A 21996-nucleotide genomic window follows, 5' to 3' on the forward strand; every position below is an offset into this window, starting at 1 on the left:
CTTCATTTAATTATGCAAAAATGACAAAAAACTGCATATGAATGTATGTATAGCATAATAACTTATAAAGAGTTAGAGAAACGTGCATAAATTATAGAAAAACACATCTCTAAATGCTAAAAGTTAAAGCTACATAAAAGGAAGAGTAAGATCAAGAGGAGAGGAAAAGAGAACCAAACAAAGAGGAAAGACAAAAAATGACTGAACTCCGGGAATAAGCAGGTGATGACTTAATTTATGCAAAAATTATAAAGTATAGCCAATAAAGTAAGTAAGATATTAAAATACAAACAACAGAAACCAGTGAGGAACTCATGTCCATTTTTATATAGACCTAAAATAATGTTATATTCACCTAGATTATGGTCTAATGACCAAGTAAGGGTAAAGCAGAGATTTCTTTCTTTTTTTTTTTTTTACTTTCACTCTATCATTTTAAAAGTAGGCTTATAATTCAAGTCATTAAAGCTAACTTTAAAAGTTGGAGAGAAATGTAATTATGGTTCAGTTAGATGGTAAGTAGTTACTATTAATAATATCTTTTACAACATCTATCTCTTATGTAAATATAACAAGTTGAATTGTACAACCTGATATGAAGTCAATAATTTATAATCTAGCGACTGTTTTGTTCAAACTCGTTATAAAATGCTCTAATATTATTTTTACTAGTGCTATTATTTTTACACACTCTGGAAATTAGACACCAGTTGTAGAAAAATTTTCTGCCATTGGAGATAAGCTGAAAAATCTGAAGTCTTGCTTCAACTAACCTCATTCTCAAGGGTCAGCACAGTTCATGCCTCTTCAAAGGGCTACCAACCAATCTACATTGTTTACACATATACAGGGCAGAGTTTGAGAATTAAGAGTTTCAGAAAGCTAAGGGTAATAGTAGGTAAGATATAAACAAAGCTCAGTCACAGTAAATTTGGAAGTTGATTACTTTAAAAATCATCTTAGTACTCTAAACAGAAACTTTGAGTTATAATGGTCAAACCTTTTCCATTATTGCCTTTGTGATGGGGGTATATGGTGCATACAAAATTTTTCCCAACAACATAGGTTTCAAGAAAGCCCAAATCACAGGTCCAGCAGGCATATTAATGATGTCTTTATAAAGGGAGAAGCAAAATGGTGCTAGAAGGGAAAAGTGAATAAAACCATTTAGTATGTGTATCTAAAATCTATTTCCTTATTGTAAATTGACACAGATTATTGTTATCACACCCAAAGATACATGCCTTATACTTCCCTTACCATTAACAGTTGTGAGGCCTCTGGTATCAAAGTAAGAAAGTGCAGTAACAACTATTTTTTTTTAGGTGTGAAAGTTTAACTCAGAAAACAAGCCTACAATAAGACATGGCATTTTGCCAAGATAAAAAGGCTGAAAATCACATTCCAGGATATCTTCCAACGGATCCACCTCACCAGGGCTTAATTTAAGAACATATTCAAAAATCTGCTACTAGGATACTAGTACCAGATACTAAGAGTTGGTCCATGAATGCTGAATGAATAAAAAGATGAATAAATGCGTCAATCCAATTGCTATATTAAACATCCATATGTGGGCGCCAGGATGGCTCAGTTGGTTAAGCAACTGCCTTCGGCTAGACCTATGTCATGTAGCTCCCTTCTCTGCAGGGCGTTTACTTCTCCCTCTGCCCCTCCTCCCACTTGCTTTCTCAATCTCTCTCTCGCAAAATAAATAAATAAAATCTTTTAAAAAATAAACATCTGTATATTATATGGAAAAGCCCAGTTGATGGAATTTTCCATCCCAAGCATTGTGGGGTTGATGTGCCATGAAACCTTTAGAGTTTGGCTGCATTCAGAACTTTTCCATGTGTGATACAACTTTGTAATTCTTGAAAGTTAAGAAAAATATTGATCTAAGCAGATTTATTTTTTAATTTTCTAAATATTTTATTTATTTATTTATTTGTGAGAGGAGGTGGGGAGAAACACAAGCAGGCAGAGCGGCAGGCAGAGGGAGAGAGAGAAGCAGGCTCCCCGCTGAGCAAGGTGCCTGATGTGGGACTCGATCCCAGGACCCTACGATCACGACCTGAGCCGAAGGCAGTAGCTTAACCAACTGAGCCACCCAGGCGTCCCTCTAAGCAGATTTAAAGCATGTTTTTGTATTATGTACTGGCAACAATGATGAAGTTGTGGCTGACAAATGCTGAATGTTGTGGTTAAGAGGCTAGACTTTGCAACAGACCACCGAGTTCAGCTCACTGCTCGAATACCTTCAGGTTGGGTGACTGTGGCCAGTTAGTCTGTTTGTGCCTCATTTCCCCTTAGTAAGATGGAGAGACACACCTTTTACGCTTGCCGAGAAACGGGACTCGGTTAATACGCAAACATGTTTGATGTGTGTAGAAGTGTTGGGGAAAACTAATACTTCACTGATCATAAAAGGCTGAGCTAGAGCAGACAGTGTTGTCAGGAAGATGATGTTACTATGCTGATTTTGACGTTTACTCACTGGTATGTGTGGGAATTCCATATTTGGAAGCAATCTGTTCTTTGCTTAATTTGTAAGTCAAAAAGTCCTTGGTGTGGTTGCCTTTTCGCCTTTGAGAAGAGGGCAGCAAGGCAGTTAAATATTCAGTGGTAATCCCTTGGGAACACAATGCTTGGGAGATGGTGCTAAATGATCCTTGGGGTGTGTTCATCCGCTTGCTTCTGTACATTGCCTATGAGATAAAAATCCACAATATATTAACATCAGAAAGCTATAAATGCTGCCGAGAACAATACAGAAGAAAACCTGGTAATGCTTATAGCTTCCATAATTCCTTTAAAACATGTATCCCAAATATAAATGCAGAATGCTGAACTTCACTGACTTAAGTGGCCAAAATTTTTGCCAGAGTAGAAGAGTTTTCCTGCAGGTGCTTTTTCCCAATGTACTATATTGGTAGCTGAATGATTACAAGTAATCTCAAATACAAGTTAATGTGACAAGAGGAATTTCCCAATAAGCACATTACTGGGTGACTTTTTTACCTGTGTTAATGGAACACTTCTGGGCAGATGCATTTGTCTCAGGGATGTCATTTTATCTAGCAGTGGATGTGTGCCAGAAGCCATCTGATTGAGAATCTCTTTAAGCCTCATGAAGAGTTCTATCATCTTTTCTACTGGCTTTTGATCTTCCCTGGGGAAAAACACCTAATAGGAACAGAATAAAAATAAATGATGTATGTGGAGGCACTGGAACCCATATACACTGTTGGTAAGAATCTTAAAAGATAGTTACTTTGGGAAAAATTGTTGAAGTTTATTAAATACTTAAACATAAGTTTGGCATGCAACCTAGCAATTACATTCCTAAGTATTAATCCAAGTGAAATGAAAACATATGTCCACACCAGGATTTGTATGTGAAGGCCCATGGCAGCATCATTCCCAATAGCCGGCAAAGTGGAAACAATCCAAATGAAAGGACAAACGAAATGTACATCATTTAACTAGAATATTCTTTAGCAATAAAAAGATAGGAAACACTGGCACACGTTGCAAAATGCATGAAATTAAAAAACATTATACTGAGTTAAAAAAGCCAAACAAAGACCATGTATTGTATGATTTAGAGTATATAAAATGTTTAAAAAAGGCAAGTCTCTGGAGATGGAAAATAGATCAGGGACCACATGGGCTAGAGGTGAGTAAGAAATAGCTGCATACAGACACAAGTTTTTCTCTGGGGTTGAAGGAAATGTTTGAAAATTAGATTGTGGGAATAGTCGCACAACTCCATACATTCACTTAAAGAATACTGAATTGGTCACTTTGAATAAGTGATTGTGGTATATAAATTATACCTCAATAAAGCTGTCAAAAATAAATGATTCTAAAAGTCAGAAGGGCAAATATCAATTATGTAACTCTTCATGGATATACTATTGCTCAGAAATCATAAAATATGATCCTTAAAATCAGAAAAGCTCTTTCAAAAAGCTCATGTGACTCATCAAATTTAGTCATAATCCCACAATGCTTTTCTGCTGCATGAAGATACACTGGAAATATTTTAAAATTTTCAAGTTATTTCATCCTCTCATTCATTTAATCACCAAATGTTAATTGAGCGCCTGCTATATCCCCAGCATGGATGAGGGGATGGGTATACGGTGGTACACTAAGAGATACCATCCCTCCAGTCAAGGAGCCTTGGTCTAATAGAAGATCTAAATACCATTATGAGCACAAGACACACCCAGAGAGACACCACGGAGATGCAGCTACCTCAGTAGCACAGCTACTAATTTCAGTTGTACTTTTTCTAAATTACAGTAACATTTCAATTTTTCTTCCAGTTCTGCCAAAATTCTGGGCATTTCCACACTGATGGGAAATAAACTGACTCGTGACAAGAAATTTTTCATTATTTTTCTTTGCAATACCTAAAAGAAGTAGAATGGTCTTCTGCTTGTCAAGTGCATGTATTTAGTTACTAAACTCAACAAAAATTATTTGGTTTGATACCTACTCTGCAGAGTCATTATAAAATAAGGATTAACATTTTAATCCTTAAGGTAAGCAAAACTAGTAATTTCACTTCATATGCATTTTAGTTTATAGTTTATGTAAAATAACCAGTTGTCTAGTTAATGGGTATTTGCTGAGTGCCTCTTTGGGCCTGGCACCATTCTTGGCATTTGAGATATTGGCTGGTTCCATGGAGCACCTGTGCCCAAGGAGTCACCAAGTAGGAAAGAGAATTTTAGGGATGGGAGGGGCTTTGCAGATCATGGGGTTTCTGTAGGATCTGGGGCATATATTTGAACAGACTGGGGAGCCACTGGAAGGTACTGAGCACAGGGTTGGCATAATGTGACTTAAGCTTTAGGAGGATCACTCTGGCTGCTTAGGGATGGTGGGGCAGGCTGGTGGTGTGGAGGCAGGAAGGCCAATTAAGAGGCCACTGCAGAAATAGAGGTGTGAGAAAATGATGATCCAGAACAGGATTATTGATAACTAGTCCTAAAAATTTTCACCCCCTTTGCTGTAACAACAAAAGTCAGCTATGTTGCTTCTGGTTCTTCTTACTTTAAAGGGGAAATGTTTTTTTTTCCCAGTGTTTGCAATAACATGTAAATATTTTTGATCAAGTACAGATATAGGTGAAATAGGTGTCTGATTCTTCTAAGCATGTATTTTTCATTTGTTCTGTATTACACAAGTACTTACGAAGCATGACTTATTGTAGGATGAAGTCATTCCTGACTTTTCTAAGCTCTAATAATGACCCATTTATTTTGTTGTACTGCAGAAGTAACAGTAGCCTCTTTCTAAATTGGTGGAAAACACACACACACAGATTTTTAACACCAAAAATACTCCCTACTTTCATTTACAAAAAAAAAAAAAAAAACCCAAAAAGCAAACAATAAACTTTGTTCTAATCTTTATTATCCTATCAAATTAATTCTTGTTCACTATAAAAAAAACACTCACACACACACATCTGTATTTCATACTTTAGTATAATATATATTAAATTTAATTATGTGGGCTTGGATACACAAACTGAGAGCTAATAAGGCAGTAATATTAATTTCTTCATCTATAAAATATACAAATTTCCAGTATATGATCACTAAGGTCCTATTTAGCTCTAAATAAAGCTGTAATTCCAAAGGCTGTATAAATGGATCTTATTCGTTATAGTATCAGGGAGCATACTCGTGTAATCAAATGTTTTTATACTAAAATGTTAATATGAAGTACTTCAGCAACAGGAACTTGCCTTGTATGTGAAGTTGTAAATGTCCAAGTAGTGCAGAAGGGTGAGTCCAATGAGGTAAGATTTCTGGGATCTTTCTGGAAGAGGCAGGCTACAGAATTCCATCATCACATCCTCCATTTTGGGATAGGTCATATTGGCATCACAAGAATGCAACCAGAACACACGAGAAATAATCTGCAAGTTGGAGGAAGAAAAATATTTTAGTGTGAATCTTTTGAGAGCTCTCAAGAGAAAAGCTTTGCTTTATTCTTAGGCTTCATTTAAAAATGTGATAAATTATGCTCCAAGTCAATTCTTCCCCCTGATTTAAAGCACTCATCACAGGGTGGCTGGGTGACTCAGTGAATTAAGTGTCTGACTCTTGGCTTCAGCTCAGGTCACAATCTCAGGTTCATGAGATCAAGCCCTAAGTTGGGCTCTGTGCTCTGTGGGAGTCTGCTTGAGATTCTCTCTCTCCCCCACCCCCCACTGTGTGATCTCTCTCTCTCTCTCCAATAAATAAATAAATCTTTAAAACAAAAATAAAGCACTAATCACTATCAATAAAACTGTAGAGAGCCCAGAGTTCACTGGAAAGCTTAAGAAACAAGATGGAGGAAAAGACACGAAGAAGTGTCTTTGATAATTCTGAGATTTCTTCCAAACATCTGGGTAAGTGATAGTACCAAGAATGAAGTGATCTGGAGTTAAGTCTGGGGAAAATATTCATTTAAGACTCATTTTCCCTTTAAAATTTTATTTAGTGTATTTAAATTACATTTTGTTTTTAAAATCATTTGAAGTCATAATCTTTTTTTTTTAAGTTATAATCTTACACAAGAAACTCTAGGTATCTCTATTGAGAGATAAAGGGCAAAGAATAAAAAGCCAAGGATTATGTAATAATATCAACCAACCATCCTGGACAGTGATGCTGTGTGAAAAGTGAGGTATGTATATGAGAAGTTAAGAAGTCTCTATTGCCATTGAGTTGAAATAGAGAGAAATGTTTAGGAAATTCAAGACTGTTGAAACTTTTCTCTCTTTCCTTTTGAAAACAGTAAGAATGTACACTCCCCATTTATGTATTTTTATTTACTAAAATGAACCTGCTCTTCAGAAGCCAAACACTTAATTACTGAAATTAGATCTTAGGATAAAATAAATAAAAGGTGAGATCAAAGGGAAAAGGTCAATAACTACTATTTGCTAGAGCAAGAGGAAAAAAAGGGAAGGCAAAGTACTTTTAGTTTTGTAAGAGGGAACCAATGAATAGGACACAAGTAAACCTAAATATTTCCCTAAGGCAGTCTTCAAGGCTTTCAAAAAACTTTATCCGATATTGGAGAATATCTGGGCTGTGCTTAGAACTGACACACTCTGTCACACGTAAGTTTTGAATGGATGAGGCCTTAAACTCTGCAGTTCTTCTGGAAAATTTCTATGACATTTTCAGACAATGGACTTGGGAAAGGGATAAAAGAAGAGACATTTCAAGTGGAAAAACCCTATTATCATCCTAAGGAAATGACATTATTAATTTTCACACCCAAACATGTTCACTATATCCACAAACTTGCCCAGGGTTCCCTGGATCCTATCTATTTTACATACTATGTCTTGTCTTGGGACTTTTAAAAAAGCAAAACTGAGCATTCATTCCAACAAATTATAAGTGGCCTGTTTTCTTTTCTTTTTCTCCCAATTAGATTACTGAAATCTGACTTTGATCATAACAGAAAACGTGACTGTGGTCATGCTATACAGATCATTGAGGCACTACTTATTTAAGAAAACCATGGAGAGGTAAGGAAAAGGAGAGCACAAAGGAGCGGAAATGAAGGAGAAGGAAAACTAGAAGGAAAGGAAATAAACAGTGATAACTTGTCTTACTTCAGGATTTTTCTTCTAACCCCACTAGAAACTGAGCCTCTAATTTTATCATTTGCAAGCAAAATGCACCAGATCTGCGAGCAACTTCTCAGTGTTTAACTGGTAGATGCTCAACAAATATTACACATGATTTAAACTTTTAAGATCTGGCTCTAAGTACAAATGTATTTTATCCCACCTCAGCTCTGTTATCAGGGATAGGGACGGCCAGCAGACTATCGATACTTCTGTTGGACATGCCTGTCGTTCTCCTCAGCTCTTCCTTCAGCTCTTCAACATTCTTAAACATTTCTATTAACTGACCTGCAAGAAAATAAAAAAGAAAGAAAACACGTGGTGGTTGCAATGGAATTCTTTTTAACTTGTTGTACTAACATTAGAGGAACCTTCTAGACTAAAACATACACTCAACATACATGTCTTGGGTCAGGAGCAAAGGTCTCTCAGTTTTGGCGAACTCTGCATCTTTAGGATCTGTTTCTATCTGATTTAGACTAGTTCCAATTATGGTATCATTGGCCCAAGGTAACAGATTGTCCTGGGTTATAAATTTTCCTTAGATGTCTCCAACACAAGGTTGATTAAAAAAAATCTATAGATGGTTTCTTCCCAGACTTTGATCACATAATACACTAAATATATATCCTTCCATTTGATTTAAAAAAATCACACAAATTCAAAATGTTTTCCAACCTCAGATCATATAATACTGTCAACTTAGGACAAGGTTTGCTAAATCTGCAACATTAATGCTGCATAGCACTTTTCCTTAATTTTGTCCAGTTTACAGTTTGTAAAGGACTTTTTAATAGTCCTTACCTCACTTTTATATAGAATGTGTTTAACTTCAAACTTTTTTAGGACACTGATTATAATTTTTTCATATCTGGGTCACTCATAACAAATGATATTTTGACTTAAGCAGATTATAATCTTCATTCTGCAAATATCTTTTGACTTCTTCATGAAGTATCCCTCATGCAAATATACCCTATTTTTGGACTTACTGCCTTTCAAATTTTTGTGGCTGCCTGTTGTCCAAAATTCTGAATGCCTTTCTTTTCAGTATTGAGGTATTATGCAAAGAAGAAACGTATTGCATGGGGCCTCATGCTCAGAATACTAATAGGTTCTGAATTGAGATTTCTATAGACGGCAGTGCATCTTTTTTATTTTTTAAATCAGATTATTTTCATGAAATAAATAAATTCCATCCTAGCTAATGCGCTTTAATATATCAGAGAAATAAAAGGTGAATGGTCTAACTAGTTAAAATTTCAAAGATCTTTTTGCTGTGAAATCAAATTTCCCTATTTCATCCACTGCTGGCTTTCTGTGTGTTTATTTTAGACAAGTAACCATATTTGAAAGCTTTGGACTTCTCATGTGTAAGGGCAGATACAAAGTAGGTTTGGTTAGGAACTTCAGAAAAGCCTTTCTTAAACTGCACCATGAAAATCACATGCATTCTTAAAAGACAGCACTTAAAAATATGAATGGGGAAGCACCTGGTTTTTCAGATGGGTCTGCGCTGTTATTGACATGCAGCATGGCTTCTATGGCCGGCATTAACTGTGTGATATTTTCCAGGTAATTCATTTGCAGTGCCTGTTCTAGAAACCTGGAACAAAGCAGAAGAGGAGAAGAAACTACACTAAGGATATCCATAATTATCTGAGAAGGGGTTTCACCAAGGAAACAGGCAATGAAGATACTTACCAATCCATATTTAAATTCATTTTGCTTGGCTCCCCAGTAAGCAAATCCCTCAGTTTTTTAGATATAATATTGTCATGGTACAGTAAGTTGGTTGCTATTTCGGTGCCAAGTTCTGCTGCTTCGAGGAGCTGCACATGAAACGCACTTTCTTCACATAGGTTCCCAAAGTTCACGTCAGAGAGCTGGCACATTCTCTCTATTGGACGGAAAGTTTCAGCTTCGCAAAGAAGTTCGGTCAAGTTTCGAAGCTGAGACAGCTTTCCAGAATGGGGAAGGAGCAGGAAATATATTAGTTACATTATTATAAATATTTGGTAATTGATAATAAGTAACCAAAATTGATTTACTTTAAAAAAATTGTTCATTTGTGTTTAATTTGTTGGCATTTGGCAAGTTTTATTGCAAAGCATTATATCCTGTCATTTGAGTTTACTGCTTTCTTTAGAATTTTATAAAACTCTTGGACCTATTAAACCTGTATTTCCCAACTGGACTCAGATCTTGTAGACTCAATGGTTAAAAAAGAGGTGGTTTAGTTTTATCTCATTTAAATCACAAATACTTCAACTAATTTATATTTTTGTTTAGGTTTTAAATCATGTGGAAAGGCAGACAGAAAAGTGGGTTTGGCAAAATAAAGTCTTCCTTCCTTGTACACATTAAGATGGCTACTGTTAAGTAAAAAAGAAAGAAAAAAAAAACAAATGTTGGGAAGGATGTGGAGGAATTGGAACCCTTGTGCACTGCTGGATGGAAAATGATGTGGCCACTGTGGAAAACAGTATGGAGATTCTTCAGAAATAAAAACAGAATCATCATATGATTTAGCAATCCCACTTCTGTGTACATACCCCGAAGTACTGAAAGCTGGGTTTCAAACAAGTATTTGTGTACCCAGGTCCACAGCAACATTGTTCACACTAACCAAGAGGCAGAAGCAGCCCAAGTGTCCACTGACAGATGAACTAAACCCAATGTAGTATACAGATACACAATGGGATATTACTCAGCCTTAGTAACAGCTACATGCTACAACATGGATGAACCTTGAGGACCTTGTGCTGTGTGAAATAAGCCAGTCACAAAAAGACAAATACACTGGATGATTTCACTTAAATGAGGACTGTAGAGTAGTCAAATTCACAGCGACAGGAAGTAGAACTGTGGCTGCCAGGGGCTAGGGGCAGAGAGGAATGGGCATCATGGTAACGGGTACAGGTATTCAGTTTTGCCAGATTAAGACAGTTCTGGAGATTGGATGTATTTAACAAGCCTAAACTGTACAGTTAAAAATGCTTCAGGCGGTAAATTTTATGTTGCATGTATTTTACCACAATTAAAAAAAATCATTGACAAGAAAAAAGCCTTTTGAAAAATGCAGCATGTGAATCACTGCATTTAATAAGAGTACATTTTAATAAGATTGTGTTTAAAATATGGATGGGAATAAACTTGGATTTTCAGAAGTGTCAGCAATGTTTTGGACATTATCTTCTACCCTCTTATCTACTGAGGAAAACCGGGTGCCTTTGTTCTCTGGAAGTACTTAAAAGTTCTGCTGTGCTTAGAAGCTACCCTGGAGCTATTCCTTTTAAGAAGTCAAATAATTTGGGGCACCTGAGCTCAGTCAGCTAAGCATTTAACTCTTGATTTCAGCTCACGTCATGATCTCAGGGTCATGAGATGAAGCCCCACATTGGGCTCCATGCTGAGTGTCGAGTCTGCTTAAGATACTTTCTCTCTCTCTCTCTCTCTCTCTCTCTGCCCCTCCCCCTCCTTTGTCTCTCAAAAAAAAAAAAGAGAGACAGAGAAAGAAAGAGAGAGGAAGGTCAAATAATTTGGAGCAACACTTAAGGAAGCAAATGCATGTGTCATTCATTGCAACTCAATTTCAATCAGAAGTTGCATTTCAATGGAAATGAAATATTTTATGATCCAAGCAAATGTTTAGGGATGTTTCTTTCCATATATCAAATGGGAAAGGCACAATTATGTGTCTTAGATGAAAGATTTATAGTAACTACATGGAGGCAGGAGCAATTAAACACTGATCATCTTAGACAGTAAATATCATTGGTCTATTTTTTACTGTATTTAATATTCTAATTGACTTCTGGCTTTGAACTACCTAAAATAGCCTCATGCATATTAAAATTCTACTCACTAGTCTCTGCTGTGAGAAAACTTCCATTACAGGTCCCATTGTTTTATCAGCTGTAACTCCGTGTTTGCCATTCTATTCCTTCCTTTGATTTTCCAAATACTAGATATGATTAAATTTTTAATGAATGGAGCCAAGGCTTCCTGCCACATCATCCAGTGGCTTTTAGTGATTTCATACATAAAAGGATAAATACTGGTAGCCCAATAAATTTGTTTTAATCAAGCTTTGAGGGTATAGTAAATATGAGACTTTTACTCAGTAGAGACCTAAATACCTATGTATGTATATATTTTGACCCAAATATATTTTTTAATGCAAGTTTGACATACATGTGTAAGAAACCAGTAAAAGTCCATACAGTATAATCCTTGCTTGATAACATAAAAATTATTGAAGGAGAAATTGGAAGTGTAGCCATGCTACTGAAGTAGAATTGGTTCTCTGAAATAAGGGTTAATTCAGGGTCCATGTGGAATACATTGTGGGGCATCAAGGAGCAACCCGATAGTCATTCAGTATTTGTCATTATTTATTACTTTCCTCTAAAAGCAATGCAGGCATTAAATTTTTAGAAGCTTCATGGATCATTAATAATCATAAATTCAAAGAATTAAAATTCTCTCTTCAAAAGTATGTGTCAAATCCAGATTGTGGGTCTGTCAAAACCTCATGTAGAGTCCTTCTCTCCTTTATCATGACCCTGGTCCACATAGTGAAGAGAAGCTCAGGTCAAACTTGAACAATGACCCATAACTAACTCCATGTCCAGCTGTGACTGTATTCCCCAGTGCCCCTGGTCCCTGAATGCATCTGAAACAGAAACGTTAAGTTACATTTAAATAAGAACTCAAAATATCAGTGCACCTGGGTGGCTCAGTTGATTGGGTGTCCAACTCTTGAATTCAGCTCTGGTCATGATCTCAGGGTTGTGAGATTGAGCCCTGCATTGGGCTCACGCTGGGAATGGAGCCTGCTTAAAATTCTCTTTCTATCTCTCCCTCTGCACCCACCCAACCTCAAAAAAAAAAAAATCTCAAAATATCATAGGTATAAAACTGATAAAACAGCAATGCTCCTGGGCTCTTGGCAAGTAAATGCAGGGGAAAAGAACTTATTTAAAAATTTAAAGGTGTTACAATAAAAATATTGTGTTACCCATATTTCTGCACAATCTGGGGAATATCCACTTTATGTGCAGTTCCCCAATCAGGAAGCCTTCCTTCTTACAATGAACAAAGGAGAAAACATAAAAGCTCAGGAGAAGTTCAATGTTAGGACTAGAAAAGAGGGGTAGGAACAGGAGAAGTCACTTTTGAATGACAAGCATTTGACATTTTGGAGGATCTAAACCTTCTTAGAAATGCCACAAGTCAAGTTTTAGAACAGGTAGGCCCTAACTGTCACAATTAAGATACTAATTACCAGAGAAGGCAAAGCAAGAAAGTTAAAATCATCTCCTACTGTAAAACTGTAAGAATTTATCTTCATTCTTTCAGTGATACACACTGGACATTTTCCATGTGTCCATACACCTGGTGCTGAGAATACAACAGAAGAGGAACAGACTTAACAATGTCCTCAGGGAGCTTACAGTCCTGGAATGTAGGGGTTCTGTCAACTGAAAATAGCAGCTATACTTGTAAATGACAACAGATTTTCTACACAAGTGACAGGATTGTGTTTATTTCCACTTCTGTGGCTTCTAGAACTTTTTTCATAATGTAACCCCCCAGTGGAGCAGTATCTTCAAAACGTGGATGCTGTTTTAAATTATTCTCACATCTATCTCCCATTCCATGAGTGTAAATGATTGAGAATGGATTGTTCCAATTTCCCTGGTGTACATTTTGTGCTGCCTCGTTACTTCACAAGTTGAGAACCACAGTGAAAAATTGTCCAGGTGACACAACTACACCACCAGACTCTCTTTTAACACCCTCATTTGTTCACACATCCATGAGTTGTCTTGAGCTCCTACTATGTGGCAAATATGGGACTTTAGAGATACAAAAGGCAACATTTTATCTGAATTTACCCTCTAGGGAGGAAAACAGACCTTACTTACACATCAAGCTATAAAGCTAAGTAGTAAGTTTCAACAGCCAGAAACCTCACTGCTATCAGACTCCTCTCGCTTATGCCCACTGGCTGCTGTGTTGTGTCAGCTAACCTCCTACACCCCATTCTTCAAACTGTCTCTTCCTTCTTTTTCTACCACTGACAAAGTGCAGGGCTCACTTTTTGCTTAGGTTACTGCTAAAATCACCTATCTGGCTCTTCTCCATTCTGTCCTGCATAGTTCTGCAAGAGCGACCTCTTTCTAAAATGAAAATTTTACTTCCTATCAAATGCACAACTTTCCAGACAAGATTCAAACTTGGTGACTAAGCAGACGGATCTGGGCCCTGTCTCTCTGCAGTCCCCTTTCCTGTCTCTCCCATAGGCACCTTATACTCCAGATGGGAACATGTCTGTCCTTCAGGTTCACACCTCTGTCTCAACAAATGTAGGTCTCTGTGTGTGAAATGCAGGACTGCAACCTAATCCCACTCTGCCCATTAAAAGCAAGCATTATCTCCTCCATGAGATTTCTTCTCTCCACCCTCATCCCCTACAATCAAAGTTCAATCTCACACTTCCATACACAGAATCCTGTCCATCCACATGCCACAAGGCTTATTTCACTGTGTTATGATTATTGGTCTGCTTTCCCATCTGCTACAGTGGATTGGTGTAAGGACTTTGGGGTTACAGATTATGTCTTTTGAATAAATAGATTAGTGTTATGGGACCATAGATGATGGATTGAATGAATGAATGGATAAATATTATGTGCACACAAAGCCATTATCCTGGCTGAGAAGCAGGGAGAAAGGCAATACTCTAATATTATAGAAGTGACATTTAAACTTGTCCTTGAAGGATGAGTAGGAATTTTCCAGATGAATGCATAACTTCCTTTTCATTTGCACAAACAAATTAAGATACTGCTAAATTAGATGCATTAGAAATTTTGATTTGTGTAGAAGACCAGGACAAAATGTAGGTAATCTTACTAGCATTACCTACTTGTACTACACATGGACATATGTTTTGGATGCCTACTTAATTAGACCATGTTGACTACACAGAAAGTCATCTTGCTTGCCCTGAATAAACCAGTTATAATTTTGCTTTATCCCTGCCTACATAAATTCAGTTAAACTGCTGTTCTTACTAGGAAAGCTATTTTCAAATTTTAATAGGGTTATTTAAGAAATGACGTGAATTATCATGAGAACCTATATACTATATGCATGAGCTAAACAAAGAATAATAGATAAATTTCAACCAATTCAAACTTCAGAGTTTAAAATTTTTTCTACTGCTTTACCTCCTTTAATATCATACATCTTAATATGATTTATTACTTTCTACTGCTGATGACAATAAAAATAGGTTAGTCAACTTCTGAGATTTCTGCACACGAAAGTCTAAATAAACACCAGCTTTTAAGAGCAACGTTTATATTTTAAAAACTGAGGCAAACTTAAATTGGAAATCATATTATGAATACTATTCTGAAATTACAAAGCTAAATGAGATAACCATATTATTAGCCATCCCTTTTTGTATGTGAATACTGTAATTAGGCCTTTATGGGTCACTTCATATAGAGATATCCACCAATTAAGAACAAAATGCCATTTTATAGCATAAGAACTCTTTTGTCCTCCCCCTTTTCTGGCATTAATATAGTCAAAATAGGACCCATATTTATAAAGACATAGATTAACACTTAAACTGAAAATATACCTTGCCAGAGTATTATAGAAAATGTCATGGTTTATTTATTTATTTTTTCTTTCATGACTTACTGTTGATTTCAGGACTTCAGGAACTGAAGAAAAGTAATCCTCATAAAAACCATCTTGAAGAAAAGATTTTTTAAATGAAATCATGGACTGCAGGAGTCTTAAATTTTCTGTAAAGGAAGAGTAAAGAGTTACCTTATGTGAACTGCAAGGTCACTTAGGAAGCCCATTTGAAAAACACCTTTATCCTAATTTACTGCTAAGTTTTTCCTAAGATAATGGCCTAGTTCAATCTAAATATAAGACAAGTGAAAATTTAACCTTTCCTTGAACCATGGAGACTACAGAGTTCATTATTTTTAAAATATTCATAGATATTCTGCTTAGAGACAAAAATATTTCTAGCAAAGGTACTACGCACTTTTGGCTCTTCGTGAACTGAATCTGCTTTTATCTGTGACTTTTGAATATACTGTTAAGTTGAAGTGTTTGGGGGAGACTAGATTGCATAATCACTGTGACATACATATGCCCTTCCAACCTTGATTAATTCATGCCTAGTAAACAGACACCATGCTTAAATATTTGCTGTGCCATTTCTTGCCATTAAGTCTCAAGAAATTATTTTGCTGTGAGCAAAAAACCCTTTGGAAAAGGTGAGAAAATCAAGATTTTCTCTTGAAAAAGGAAAAAGAGACGTCTGATTAAATGCCATCTTAATGACTGTCTGGGAAGGCAGAAAATTGAAAATAAGGTGTATAAGCATGTAGGTAAAAACAGTGTGCCACACAAAAATCCTTTGTTTATAAATAATTTACACCTACTCATTCTTCATTATTTCTTGATATATAAGATTATTAGGGACACAGAAAATGCCATGAAGGGTTATATGAACTACTAATAATTCCAGGAACTTGGCAAGTTTGTCTGGGTGGTCATTATCATATTTTCTGTTACGTGGTCATTGCACATTAAAGTTTCTCCAGGTGACCAGGGTGACCAGAAGTACCAGCAGCAGGAACAGAAGTAACAATATAATATCACAATTAATATTACCTTCATATACCAAACTACCAAACTGAAACTCATACATATGGAAACTAAAATCTTTTAAAAACCCTTCTCTTTATTTTTTAAGCAAATGTATTAAAACAGAATTAGAACCCTAAGCAGCATTTTGAGTAGTAAGAAGAGTATTACCTTGTGATCCCTTGGCCAAATTGTCAGTGACATTTCTCACACATGCCAAGTAAGGAATGTAAGGACTATCTGCTGATATATTTAAGACAGCATTTTCAAAGCTTTCCAGTAGTAGGAGCCTACAGAATTAGAAAAGAATATATAAACTGAGTCATATAAAAAGAGGATAAAGCTATTTTGTTGAGATCATTTAAGTCCCTGGTTGTTTGGCACTGGTTGAAGTGGGCATTAAAACTGTGAAGTAGAACATCTTCCTCCATTTGGCCTAAAGGGCACACTCGCTCTGCACCCTCTGAGTGCTTACTTCTCCATGGGAATTATCTTTAGGTTTAGTTTTTTTAATATCCAGTCATAAGTGATCATAATATTATTTTTAGGCACATTCATATGAAAGAAAAAAAATTATGGGGCTAAGGTAGCCGGATGAAATACAGGACTCCCAGTTAAATCTGTCTGGATGGCTCAGCGGCTGCCTTCAGCTCAGTTCATGATCCCAGGGTTCTGGGATCAAATCCAACGTCAGGCTCCCTGCCCAGCGGGGAGCCTGCTTCTCCCTCTCCCTCTGCCTGCCGCTCTGCCTACTTGTGATCTCTCTCTGTCAAATAAATAAAATCTTTAAAAAATGAATTTCAGATAAACAACGAATAATTTTTCCTTTTTTTAATGATAAATAATTTTTCAATGTAAGTATAACTTACGAGTTTTGTATGTTTTTCTTTTCTTTTTCTTTTGTCTCCTCTAAATCTGAAAACCCCTCTGGGCTTCAGTTCCTTCCCCTGTAAAATGAGATGTGGGGGGCTGAACGACCTGCTAATCCCTTCCACCTATAACATTCTTTTTTTTTTTTTTAAAGATTTCATTTATCTGACAGAGACAGATCACAAGTAGTTAGAGAGGCAGGCAGAGGGAGAGGGGGAAGCAGGCTCCCCTCTGAGCAGAGAGCCTGATACGGGGCTCGATCCCAGGACCCTGAGATCATGACCTGAGACAAAGGCAGTGGCTCAACCCACTGAGCCACCAAGGTGCCCCCACCTAAAACATTCTTCAAATAAATTTATTTAATTGTGACTTTAAAAACTAGTGGAATGTAATTCAACCATGAAAAGTTTCTTCCTTTTCTTTACGCAACCAATTTAGTGTTTCCAAATTAACCACTTTCGGGTTTCCCTTCAGCCTCACTGGCATATGAGATACAGTCTAGGATTTCTGAGGCATCATTAGAGTAAATATGTGTGTGTTGTGTGTGCCCTGTCACTTCAACTATGAGGCTGCATCTCTTTACTTTGTAACACCTTCCCTTAGTGTCTGTGACTGAATTTCATGGACAGGAGAGATAGCATAAATGTCAATAACTGATCTGGGGATCATCTACTTTGAATCAAACTGCACAATATATAAATTAACTAATTCTGTCAGATTTTTAACTTAGATTTTATTCAAATACTAAGGAAAGAGCCTTATCCTATATAAAAGGATTTATATATTTATCCTAAATAAAAATGTAGGAAAATGTTCGCATTAATGTCAAAGCATTTATTTAAAATACCTAAGGGGTATTTGAAATGTGGGTCTATTCCACGGGATCCTTGAAGAACTTTAAAGAGAAAAAACAATCTACAGCAAGGTAAGTCTCTAACATGGCACTCAGAGCATAGTTAATTGGCCAGATAGCTGACCTTCATTTAAAGATGAAGTGGGTGGCTCAGTGGGTTAAGCGTCCACCTTCAGCTCAGGTCATGATCTTAGGGTGCTGGGATTGAGCCTTGAGGGACTCCCTACTCAGCGGGGCGTCTGCTTCTCCCTCTGCCCCATACCCCATTTGTGCTCTCTCTCACTCTGCGCTTTCTCTCATGAATAAATAAAATCTTTAAAAAAAAATAAATAAATACAATTGACAGCTTCCACACTAAAAAAAAAAAAAAAAAAAGTAACCATTTCCATGTGTTGTTGTTACTATAGCACAGAACCATTTGCATCCTGGTATAGTGCACAATACGGAAATACAGATCTAACCTATGTGGAATAACACAAGGGATTCTCATGGTGAATTTTCAAGCTTAAAATAGAAGCAGAAGAAGGTTGCACTAAAAGTGACCTTGAAATATTATCTAAGCCATTCTCTTAGCTTCAGGAAGAACATTTGACTGTCAAGATTTTGGTGATTACATTTAATATACTCTGAAAATTAAGATTCCATATGTATGTGCCACTGCTTTAGCATAAACATCTAATTATTCTTTTAAACTATTTATGTATCTTTTGTATACAATCCTATTATTTTCCAAGAATGTTTGCAATGAAGGATGAGCTTATGTGTGTGTCCATGTGTGAGTGTGCACACATATACCATCAGAATAATACAAATAATAACCTTAGGACAAAAATAAGAAGAAGAGAGAAGAGAAATGAGGGAAAAATATTTTTAAGCAGCCTTCTTTAGAAAATTCTAGACCAAAAAATTCCTTTATTTTATGCCAAATATTGCCACTCTGTGACTATTTTAAAATGGGAATGGAAAGGATCTCCAAAGATAAAAAATCCCTTAATTTCATCAATCTCAACAAAGAACCATCTTAAAAGTATTGAATTCTTTCTAATAAACTGTCAGCTAGCTGCCAGCAAGTACACTGTTTCTGGAATTTGTGGTCTGAAGTGCTAGTGTTATCAATGCTATGAATGTCTCAAGGCTCTGATAAAAAGGTACCTGGTTTCAACAATAAGCATACAGTTGTTTCAATACAAAGGTTTTGTTTTTGTTTTTTGGGTTTTTTTTTTTTTAAGTATTTTTGACAGCTCTATAAGGAATGTGGATAAAAGCCCCAACTTTCTGGAACACGGCATCCTAGCTAGGGAGAAATTTTACAAGGTTGCTTGATTGCTCTGGAAGAACACCTGGTTCAGCCACCTTAGGGGAGGAGAAATGTGGGAACAGACCTACAAGGTGGCTGTTTATGGAATTTGCCTAGAATTTATCCAGAGTTGGAACTTCTCATCAAATAATAGAAAGTTTATAAACAACTGCATAGATCGTATTTCAGAAAGAAAAAAAATGGCTAAAAATAAGTCCTACTATTTGATTTTATTTGTACAAATTTCCATTAGCACAGAAATTTATCCTTCAGGACTGAAATTTTAAAAATGTCAATAGTATACTTTATCGGGCCGAAACAATGTTTACATAACAGGCCATCTAGTCTCTAAATTTGCCTTGAGTTACAGGAATTTCCTTCAGTCAGCTTCCACAGGCGCCCGCATTCATTCCCCACGTTGATTAGTACAGTTACTTCAGAGCACTGCTCACATTAATGGTCTTCAGAAGCCAACACTACTGCTGTCATTTCCACTGCCTATTTCTAGGACAACATATTTACATGCCCCAATAAGAGTCCAAAATTAAATTACCTATAAACAGTTCTACCTACACAAATGCTACAGAAGCAAACAAATTTTGTATTATCTTGACTGGCATAAGAAATACTGTGATTTTTAAAAAATAAAATAAGTCACAATGTGAAAAATTGGATGCTTATACAAGTTTTATAATGAAAGACCTTAAAAAAGTTGGAAATTCGACCTCCACCTAGATTTTCCTCAGAGACATAAAATAACCATCCAGACAGGACACAATGGATCTAGTTATATACAATATTACAACTGAAAAAAGAGAAGCTCATGTTGCAGTCTCCAGAAATGTCCCTGGATAATATGAAAAAATAAGTTTCAACTTTACTACTTTTGAGCTATGTGCCTTTCTTGGTTAGTCAATAGTGGATTTTTCTATTTCAAAGTTTTACAAACTGATAAATGAATTATATAAATTTATAAATTGTGTTGATTGCTTATTCAGACAAGTTACCTACTAGTGTAGAAACAAACAACAAAGAAAGACTTACTGTGCAGCCAAGCTGCTTGGGGACAGTAACTGCCCATCTTCCTCGTGCCACACATGCGTCACATTATCAGAGCCACCTACAGAAATGACATTTATGGAAGTAAGCGCTTAAAATATTTGCTTCAAGGATTTATTTTTTGTAGCAAAAATCATCACAGGTAAATAAACAGGAAGGAAATGCAGAATAATCTGCAGAATTTTTCTGCAAAAGATATTACAAAAGATATCTATCTTTTTTCTGTTGGAAACATTCAGGATATTTATAGGTAATATGTACCTGCTAATCAGAATAACCTCAATGGTCAAGCACATACATTTCTAAGAAATTCTCTGTCAAACATGACATTATTTTATCCTAAGAACTGTATGCACAGATGACTCTTGAATACTATAATACAGATTGTGTCTACCACATGATTTGTTAAACAAATGAGGCCCAATTTTCAGTCTTCCAGGTCACTGGATTTTTTTGCATTCAGTTGTCAAGAATGTAGCCTTAGGAAACATCTGCTATCACAAATCTATATTTTCCATCTTTCAAAAAGCAGTCACTGATTTCAACTGAATGCAGCTGTGAATGCAAATTGGGTCGTATTAACAGAACCGTTAGTGGTCTCAAATAATACGAAGTTTCAAAGTGTGGAAGGCAATCGCTAACTAATGGAAACCATATGGGAAGGTCTAATTCAACACTGTGAATTGCCCCTCGATGTTAAATAGGTTGCTGATTCAGCTTGCCACATAACACTGTATCATAAAAAAATAGTGTGCAACAGTATTCACATGAAAAATTGAACATGAGAGTACTTTAATGGCTACTGCATAAATAAAAATCGTAAATCCAAAGCTTTCACTCAGCCCTTTAGGGAAAAGGGATCAATTCTTGCAGGCTCCTCTTGAGACACTACTTATTCCTTATAATCCAGTATATTTCAGTGCTGGTATTTTTAACACTGATCTAATTTCTTTCAATAGGATATTTTATTACTGGCATTAAGAGTTCTCCCATTGTCCCTAGTTAGTGTGCTTTAAAGGCTTTCCATAAAGGTCCTATTGCAAAACTATGCAATCATCCATACTTTTCTGGTGCTGATCGATGTTTATTTAAATTATGTGTGTAAAAGAGACTATCACTAAATGAAAGACCTCCTCGTCCACCTCTGTATCAGTGGTATGTGAGTCATGTTTGCACCTTTCCTAGTACCTAGCACAGGGTCTTTTTCAGTTTTCCTGTTCAGCAGAGCAGAGTTTTCCTGTGCTCTGCTCAAGATGCAGCTGAATTTTATTACTCTAGAGATAGCAATGCATTAGTGAGTTAAAGAACCAAGAATGAAGATACCCAGAAAAAATAAACCTAATTAATAGTGGTAATACCTATTGCTTGTTGGCATGCTTATTTAGAAGAATCAGGGATAGAGTTCTGTTGAGATTCATACATTTCCAATGTAAAAGTATATAAACCATTTTTCCAAGATCAAATCTTGCTCAGTTTGAATTCTTATGTAATGCTGAGAAAGTTTATTGGCCTTTGTATACTAAATGGTTAAGGAGTTTTTCTTCCTCATCAAGCAATTAAAATGAGTAACTA

The 21996-nt window shown here is 36.1% G+C and overlaps 1 protein-coding gene across 1 annotated transcript in view; it reads right to left on the bottom strand.

Moving 5' to 3' along the window:
- ABCA12 (ATP binding cassette subfamily A member 12) overlaps positions 1–21996 on the bottom strand; it is a 283550-nt gene that overhangs the window by 65207 nt on the left and 196347 nt on the right. Inside the window, exons 11-20 of the mRNA XM_032354711.1 lie at positions 20410–20485; positions 16517–16635; positions 15380–15486; positions 9359–9615; positions 9148–9260; positions 7818–7942; positions 5768–5941; positions 3022–3186; positions 2498–2708; positions 1001–1140 (exon numbers count right to left, since the gene is read on the bottom strand). Of these exons, the coding sequence (XP_032210602.1) occupies positions 1001–1140; positions 2498–2708; positions 3022–3186; positions 5768–5941; positions 7818–7942; positions 9148–9260; positions 9359–9615; positions 15380–15486; positions 16517–16635; positions 20410–20485 (1487 nt within the window). The remainder of the gene's footprint in view (positions 1–1000; positions 1141–2497; positions 2709–3021; positions 3187–5767; positions 5942–7817; positions 7943–9147; positions 9261–9358; positions 9616–15379; positions 15487–16516; positions 16636–20409; positions 20486–21996) is intronic.

Source organism: Mustela erminea, chromosome 8, assembly GCF_009829155.1.
Source record: "Mustela erminea isolate mMusErm1 chromosome 8, mMusErm1.Pri, whole genome shotgun sequence".
NCBI lineage: Eukaryota > Metazoa > Chordata > Mammalia > Carnivora > Mustelidae > Mustela > Mustela erminea.